Below are 8,013 nucleotides of genomic sequence, written 5' to 3' on the forward strand. Positions count from 1 at the left end.
AAAAAGAAAAATAAATTTTTTTATTAGGTAGGTGGCACAGAGTACATTTTTACTAATATATTAAAATTCGTATTACCTAATCTCATAAAATCAATAGCATTCGTCGCTATCTCTAGTTTGAGGTAAAAGGGTTTGAGTTGGTAAGAAAATTTAGTTAATTCATTAAAGAAAAAGGAAGAAATTTATCAAAAAAATAATAGTAACTTAATAAAGAAAATCTTTGATAATTTAGCTTTTTTTAAGAATATAAAAACTGAATAAAAGGTTAATAAAATTATTATTTTTGAGATCATGTATTCACTTCATTTGAATTTATTCCCTTTTTTCTGGTTTCATTTTTGAATTTTTTCTTCATTTTACTTTTAGAATCTTGAATTTATCTGAATTTCAAGGTATGTGAGATTAACATATTTATGTTTAGAATTTCTTGATATTTGCAGAATATTTTTCGTTATTACTCAACAAATAATTATTTTTTGATGATATTTTAAAATGAAACATAAAAAATGTTTAAAAATAGGCTTCAAACTTAGGAAGTGAAAAAAAAATGCTTTATCAAACATATAATCTTAAATAAATGTTTTTAATAGATATTTCACCTAATTTATAACTTTGAAAGAAAAATTTTGAACTTATTTTTAAAAAACCGATTCTATAAAATAAAATTTTTAAACAATATTTTTACAATGGTTTTAAATATTTCATAAACAATTTAAAACTAAAACCTAGCTAATTTTTATTAATTAACCACTTATTAATTAGAAAAGCTTATTATTTCATATAAAAATCAAGCTTAGTAATCTCAATTTTAAAAAATAAAAGCAATTAATTATAATTAATTTGATATTTTTTTGCTAGAATATAAATATTATGAGAAATTATTTTTAATTATTTGATAAAAAATTTGTAAAATAATCATTTACTAACTTAATTAATACACAAAATAACTTTTAAATTTACTAAAATTATTTAATAAAATTATATTTCTTTCTAAAAGATATCTTTTTCAATATATCAACGACGTCTATTTCGTTTGTTGCATGGTTTGTATTCGCATACAGCTATTTCTTTATGACAGTTTGGGCAAATATGTATTTTATCTTTACATTTTTTAAGAAGTAGAGGGAGAATACAGCATCCAACAGTTAGAGTCATTAATAAGCAACAACAATAAGATCCCTAACCTCTTTTGTATTATATTTGGGTAGTAATATATTGGCTACAATGGATACAAGTTACTTAAGCAGGATAAGGTGAATTCTAACATGTTTCTACAGTTGCTAATTAAAAATTTTATTGTTAGTACATAAATGGCTAATTAGGCTAAGGATTTTGCACCATTTACACATGAGGCATCATATTTTAAGCAGGATTAGCCTATTAATTCTGCTAATATAAATTTTGCTAGTCAGAGTTTTAATACATTTAGATAGATCTACTTATTAAATTTATGTTTTAATATTTTAATTTGATTTAAAAAATTTCAGATAAAATTTACTTTAAATAGAAACTCCTTCAGAAGACCTAAATTATATTTGTTTTACATCTTAAAATCTATCAATTAAATTTTTATAAATTTAATGAAAATCTGAAAAATTAATAAAAAATTAAAGTTAATTTTAAACATTTATGAAGACTAATGGTAAAATTACATTGTAAATTTACTTTCATTAGAAAAAAAAAAATATTGCAAAAATTGCTTATAAAAACCAATTAAATTACTCAAATTTGAATGAGGTGCACTTTCAAAAGATAGTTTCTCAGAAAATAGACTATTTCCTGATATATTCTGATTTATGCTTTTTATATTTATTTATTTATTTTCGCGAATTAAATATTGAAGTTACTTTGTAAATTAATCTAATTTTCCTATTAAAATCTATATTTTATTTTGCATCTCAAAAATAATAAAATTAACATTTTAATTAAATTTTCTATTAAAAATCTTTAAAACAATCTATTAAAAATTTTGTGATTTTCATTAAGATGAGGTATATTCATCCTTAATTATATTGTTACAAAATGAGGATTAATTAAATAAAGATTCAAAGCGTATAATAATATATTAATTATCCTTTCAATTATAAATTTCATTTGCAAAAAAGAAATTCTATCCAACTCTTCATTTTTAATTATTTTTAGATTTTTGTAATTACAAATTCTGAAGAGGAATATTAGCCAAAGAAATGCATACTAAATACCGTGTTCCGGTTCCATAGTATAGTGGTTAGTACTGGGGACTTTAAATCCCTTGACCTGGGTTCGAATCCCAGTGGGACCTTATTTTTTTATTTATTATGAAAATGAAATGAAATTAAAATATTATCAAAAGTCTAAATTATATTAAATTATTATATTAAATTTTGTTTCTAAATAAATAAATAATAAATTAATTATGAAATAAAAAATATTTAAATTAAAACTATAAACTACTTTTGTTTTTTTAAAACAAAAAAATCAATTAATTTCATGTATATAAAAATATAAATCTAAGCAAGGCATATTAGCGCTTAATTTAAAAGCAGATTATTGTGTTCCGGTTCCATAGTATAGTGGTTAGTACTGGGGACTTTAAATCCCTTGACCTGGGTTCGAATCCCAGTGGGACCTAATTTTTTAATTTTTTATTGTAAATAACTATTAATTTTATTTTTTAAATTAAGTCGATAATCATTAAATCATTAAAAAATAAAACAACTGAACTGGGATAGAATAGATATTCCACAATCATTTTTTAAAAATTTTATATTTGAGACAATAATAAGTAATTATTTATGATAAATATTAAATCATGCATCTATTTTTAAAATATTTTTTACTTAATTAAATCATAAAAAAAGGTTTTATGGATAAAATGATGTCATTTAAAATAAAACAACGAATAAAATTATAAGGTAGTATACAAATACACATATTTTTTTTATTTTGAATTAAAAAACTTTTGTTTTTCTGAAAATTATTCTTTGCCAAATTTATTAACCAACAAAAAGATAGTAAATTTTAGCATCAAAAATTTATTTATTTTTAATGGATTTAAAGCTTATTTGATTTTAAATCTATTTTTTCAATCACATACTTGAACTTTATTTATTTTATTTTTTTTATTTAAGTAGCTCTTCCATATTAAACTTATTTTATATCCAAAAAAATAAATAAAATTAGGTTTACGAACAAAATCAAAATTTCTTATTTATTATATTTAAAAGCGAATATTAGCCAAAAAAAGAAATAGAAAATATTGTGTGCTGGTTCCATAGTATAGTGGTTAGTACTGGGGACTTTAAATCCCTTGACCTGGGTTCGAATCCCAGTGGGACCTTATCTTTTTTACTTTAAACATTTTGAAATTAGATATGATATTATTAATATTCATTTATTTTTTTTTTTAAATTGCTCATTATTAAAATCTATTTAAAACAAAAACCTAATTTTATTTAAACATCTTGGCTAAACAATTTTTATGTCGATAATATAATTGTCTATTATCAGGAATTTTTAGTAGATGAGTGTTCTTATTTTTATTTGAAAAATTTTTAAAAGATTTAATTTAAAATTAATATTTTAATTGTTAAGAGCTTATCAGCCAAAAAATGTATTATTAAAAATTGTGTGATGGTTTCATAGTATAGTGCTTAGAACTGGGGACTTTAAATCCTTTGACTTGGGTTCGAATTCGAGTGGGACCTAATCTTTTTTACTTTAAATATTTTGAAATTAGATTTGATATTATTAATTTATTTTTTAAATAGTTGTGAAAGTGTATTTTAAACAAAACCTTAATTTTATTCAAGCATCTCTGCTAAAAAATTTTGTTGCCCAATAATATTATATTTTTATATTTTTAGAACTTATTAGAAGTATATGTTCTTATTTATAAAAGAATTTATTGATAGATTTAATTTAAAGTTAATATTTTAATTGTAAAGAGGCATATCAGTCAAAAAATGTATTATCAAATATTGTGTGCTGGTTCCATAGTATAGCAGTTAGTACTGGGGACTCTAAATCCCTTGACCTGGGTTCGAATCCCAGTGGGACCTTATCTTTTTTTATTTGGAACATGTTTATTTAAAGGTTAAATAGAAGTAACAAATTTAAATTAAAAAAGTGTTAACCAAGATCATTTAAGAGGAGTTAAATTTGTTGATATATAATTTAAAAGGTTATAGCTTTTTTTTATGATTAAAAATTTTCCAAACAGATATACTAGCCAAAAAAATAACAAGTAAGCACTATGTTCTGGTTCCATAGTATAGTGGTTAGTACTGGGGACTTTAAATCCCTTGACCTGGGTTCGAATCCCAGTGGGACCTTATCTATTTTTATTTGGAACATGTTTATTTAAAGATTAAATAGAAGTAACTAATTTAAATTTAAAAAATATTAACTTAGATAATCTAAGAGAAATTAAATTTGTTGACATATATTTTAAAAGATGATAGTAATTTTTTATGATTAAAATTTTTTAATATTGAATTAATTCCAAATAGATATACTAGCCAAAAAAATAACAAGTAAACATTGTGTTCTGGTTCCATAGTATAGTGGTTAGTACTGGGGACTTTAAATCCCTTGACCTGGGTTCGAATCCCAGTGGGACCTTATCTTTTTTACTTTAAACATTTAAAAATTATATTTGATATTATCAATATTTATTTATTTTTTAAAAATTGATAGTTATTAAAATATATTTCAAACAAAACCCTAATTCTATTCAAACATCTTGACTAAAAATTTTTCCTGTCTCCATAATATAATTATCTGTTCTCAGGACTTTTTACAAGTAGAGGGGTTTTATTTTTTTTAAATCTTTTTTTATTTTATATATTTTGAATTAACTAAAAAATTAAATTTTAAAAATTGTATAATAAATATTATTTTAAAAAAAATAAATTACAGTAGCTCTTTTAAATATTAAACTAAGAATGGACATTTATTTTAAAATACTAACTATTTATCAATCTAATGATGTTTAATATAAATTATTTTTGAAAGAAGTATACTCGCCAAAAAATTAAATAGTTTATGTTGTGTTCTGGTTCCATAGTATAGTGGTCAGTACTGGGGACTTTAAATCCCTTGATCTTAGTTCGAATGGGACCTTTCCTTTTTGTTTCATTTTTTAATATTGGATTTTATATTAATAATATTTATTTACTTTTAAAAAGAAATTTATATTAAATTTTATTTAAAACAAGATGATAATTGTATTCAAACTTAAACGTTTGTCCTGGCTACTACATGGTATAATAATTGGTTGTTCTCAAGATTTTGAAGGTTATTGACCTTATTTTTTTATTAGAACAATTTTTTTGAAAGAATTATTATTTTAAATGTTAACAAAAAACCTAAACAATTTTATTTAAATCATTTAAATTGATAAATATTTTAAAAATGTTAACTATTATTTAATCCAATTAATTTTTAATATAGCAAATATTCTAAAGAGGTATACTACCCAAAAAATTAGATAGTATTTATTGTGTTCTGGTTCCATAGTATAGTGGTTAGTACTGGGGACTTTAAATCCCTTGACCTGGGTTCGAATCCCAGTGGGACCTTATTTTTTAAATAAATACACACACAAATCTTGAATGATAATTTATATTAATAAATTTTAGTAAAATACTTATTAATTATTATTATATAACTATTTTTGAAATATAAAGGTATTATTTAAAAAATGACCAATTCTTAGAAGGGATATTAGCCAAAAAATGAAATAGTATTTACTGTGTTCTGGTTCCATAGTATAGTGGTTAGTACTGGGGACTTTAAATCCCTTGACCTGGGTTCGAATCCCAGTGGGACCTTTCATTTTTTTCAAATATGTTTGTAAAAAAAATACATAAATTTATTTTCATTCATATAAATTAAAAATTTTTTGAAATAATAGTTAAGATTACATGAAAGTAAATAATTAAAAAATATTTTAATTTAATAGAGATAAATAGATAGATAAATTGAAATTATTATCAAATAAAACTATTTTGACATTTATATTTTTATGAAGCTTAAATAATTCAGTTAAAATTAAATTTTATATTAATATTAGCTCCTAATACTAAGACACAAAATTAAATAATAATTACTCCAAGATCAAATCCTTAAAAAGCTAATCCATTAGTTACTTTTTATAGAAGAATTTTTTTAAAAGATTTAACTTAAAATTAATATTTTAATTATAAAAAGGCATATCAGTCAAAAAATGAATTATTAAAGATTGTGTGCTGGTTCCATAGTATAGTGGTTAGTACTGGGGACTTTAAATCCCTTGACCTGGGTTCGAATCCCAGTGGGACCTTATCTTTTTTATTTGGGGCATATTTATTTAAAGATTTAATTGAAATAGCTATTCTAAATTGAAAATGTATAAACAATATTTTAAGAAAAATTAAATTTATTGACATATATTTTAAAAGGTGATAGTAATTTTTAAAAATTTTTTAATTTTTAATTAATTCCAAATAGATATACTAGCCAAAAAAATAACAAGTAAACATTGTGTTCTGGTTCCATAGTATAGTGGTTAGTACTGGGGACTTTAAATCCCTTGACCTGGGTTCGAATCCCAGTGGGACCTTATCTTTTTTACTTTAAACATACATATTGAAATTAAATTTTATATTTTTAATATTTATTTACTTTTAAAAATTGATTATTGTTAAAATATTTTTAAAATAAATCCTTAATTCTATTCAAGCATCTTAGCTAAAAAATTTTCATACCCCTATAATATTATTGCCTGCTCTTAGTACTTTTTAGAAGTAAGATGAGTAATCTTATTTTTTATAGAAGAATTGTTTTAAAAGATTTAACTTAAAATTAAAATTTTAATTGTAAAGAGGCATATCAGCCAAAAAATATATTATTAAAGATTGTGTGCTGGTTCCATAGTATAGTGGTTAGTACTGGGGACTTTAAATCCCTTGACCTGGGTTCGAATCCCAGTGGGACCTTTCCTTTTTTATGTTTCATTTTTTTTTAATTAGACTTCATATTAATAATATTTATTTATTTACTTTTAAAATACAATACATATTAAATTATATTTAAAACAGGATGATAAACTTAAATATTTTGTATTGGCTCCATGAATTAATTGGTCGTTCTCAAGATTAAGATTTTGAAGGTCATTGACCTAATTTTTTTTAAGGAGAATTTTGTTAAAAATTCACTTTAAATTATTATTTTAAAAATTAAATAAAAAACCTAAACAATTTTATTTAAATCAAATAAATTGACAAATATTTTAAAAATGTTTACAATTATTTAATCCAATTAATTTTTAAAAGAGCAAGTATTCTAAAGAGGTATACTACCCAAAAAATTAAATAGTATATATTGTGTTCTGGTTCCATAGTATAGTGGTTAGTACTGGGGACTTTAAATCCCTTGACCTGGGTTCGAATCCCAGTGGGACCTTTCATTTTTTTTTTGATTTGTTTGTAAAAACGTATATAAAAATTTATTATCATTCATTTAAAATATATTTTTTGAAAATTTTTTTTGAAATAATAGTTAAGATTAAATAAAAATAAATAATTAAAAAACTTATCAATATGATAAAGATAAAAAGATAGGCAAATTACAATTTTTATCAAATAAAACTATTTTGACATTTATATATATTTTTATGAAGTGTCAATTATTAATTAATTAATTCAGCTAAAATTAAATTTTCGATATTAGCTTTAATCTATTTATTTTATTAATAAAAGAAATCTCCTCATGGTAATTATCATAATTTATGAAGTTATAGTAATATTAGCTCCTAATGCTAAGACACAAAATTAAATAATAAATACTGCAAAACCAAATCCTTAAAAATCTAATCCATTAGTTTACTATACAAATAGGTAAGTCATAAGTAAAGCAAAATTTACTAGCGTATACAGTAAACTAATCACACTAAAAGAAAATGAAAGCTTTAATAGCTTAGGAGAGCAAAAAATTAGACTAAATAGATGAATAATGAAAATGACAACCCATAATGTTATATGAATAATAAAT

The 8,013-nt window shown here is 21.8% G+C and overlaps 4 protein-coding genes across 4 annotated transcripts in view; 1 reads left to right on the forward strand and 3 right to left on the reverse strand. All coding sequences in view use genetic code 6, as the record gives it.

Annotated features, from left to right (window-relative positions):
• The window catches only part of TTHERM_000323187 (hypothetical protein), a gene marked incomplete at both ends in the record, with an annotated part of 335 nt that extends 111 nt beyond the window's left edge, over positions 1 to 224 (forward strand). Inside the window, 3 exons of the mRNA XM_012796862.1 lie at positions 1 to 41; positions 98 to 140; positions 201 to 224. The exon at positions 1 to 41 is cut by the window's left edge and continues 111 nt beyond it. Of these exons, the coding sequence (XP_012652316.1) occupies positions 1 to 41; positions 98 to 140; positions 201 to 224 (108 nt within the window). The remainder of the gene's footprint in view (positions 42 to 97; positions 141 to 200) is intronic.
• Positions 225 to 1,014: 790 nt separating this feature from the next.
• TTHERM_00324190 (LITAF-like zinc ribbon domain protein) lies at positions 1,015 to 1,425 on the reverse strand (the record flags this gene model as incomplete). The annotated part of the gene is made up of 1 exon (XM_001013021.1): positions 1,015 to 1,425. The coding sequence occupies one exon, from the start codon at positions 1,423 to 1,425 to the stop codon at positions 1,015 to 1,017; it is 411 nt and encodes a 136-aa protein (XP_001013021.1).
• A 2,508-nt stretch (positions 1,426 to 3,933) lies between these two features.
• TTHERM_000324191 (hypothetical protein) lies at positions 3,934 to 4,623 on the reverse strand (the record flags this gene model as incomplete). Its single annotated transcript, XM_012796863.1, has 3 exons — positions 3,934 to 4,038; positions 4,208 to 4,362; positions 4,497 to 4,623. 3 exons carry the CDS (start codon positions 4,621 to 4,623, stop codon positions 3,934 to 3,936), a joined length of 387 nt encoding a protein of 128 aa, XP_012652317.1.
• A 588-nt stretch (positions 4,624 to 5,211) lies between these two features.
• TTHERM_000324193 (hypothetical protein) lies at positions 5,212 to 5,818 on the reverse strand (the record flags this gene model as incomplete). Its single annotated transcript, XM_012796864.1, has 4 exons — positions 5,212 to 5,286; positions 5,459 to 5,559; positions 5,630 to 5,650; positions 5,734 to 5,818. The coding sequence occupies 4 exons, from the start codon at positions 5,816 to 5,818 to the stop codon at positions 5,212 to 5,214; spliced, it is 282 nt and encodes a 93-aa protein (XP_012652318.1).
• Between the last annotated feature and the right edge of the window lie 2,195 nt (positions 5,819 to 8,013).

The sequence above is a fragment of the Tetrahymena thermophila genome (genome assembly GCF_000189635.1).
Source record: "Tetrahymena thermophila SB210 genomic scaffold scf_8254691, whole genome shotgun sequence".
NCBI classification, from domain to species: Eukaryota; Ciliophora; class Oligohymenophorea; order Hymenostomatida; family Tetrahymenidae; genus Tetrahymena; species Tetrahymena thermophila.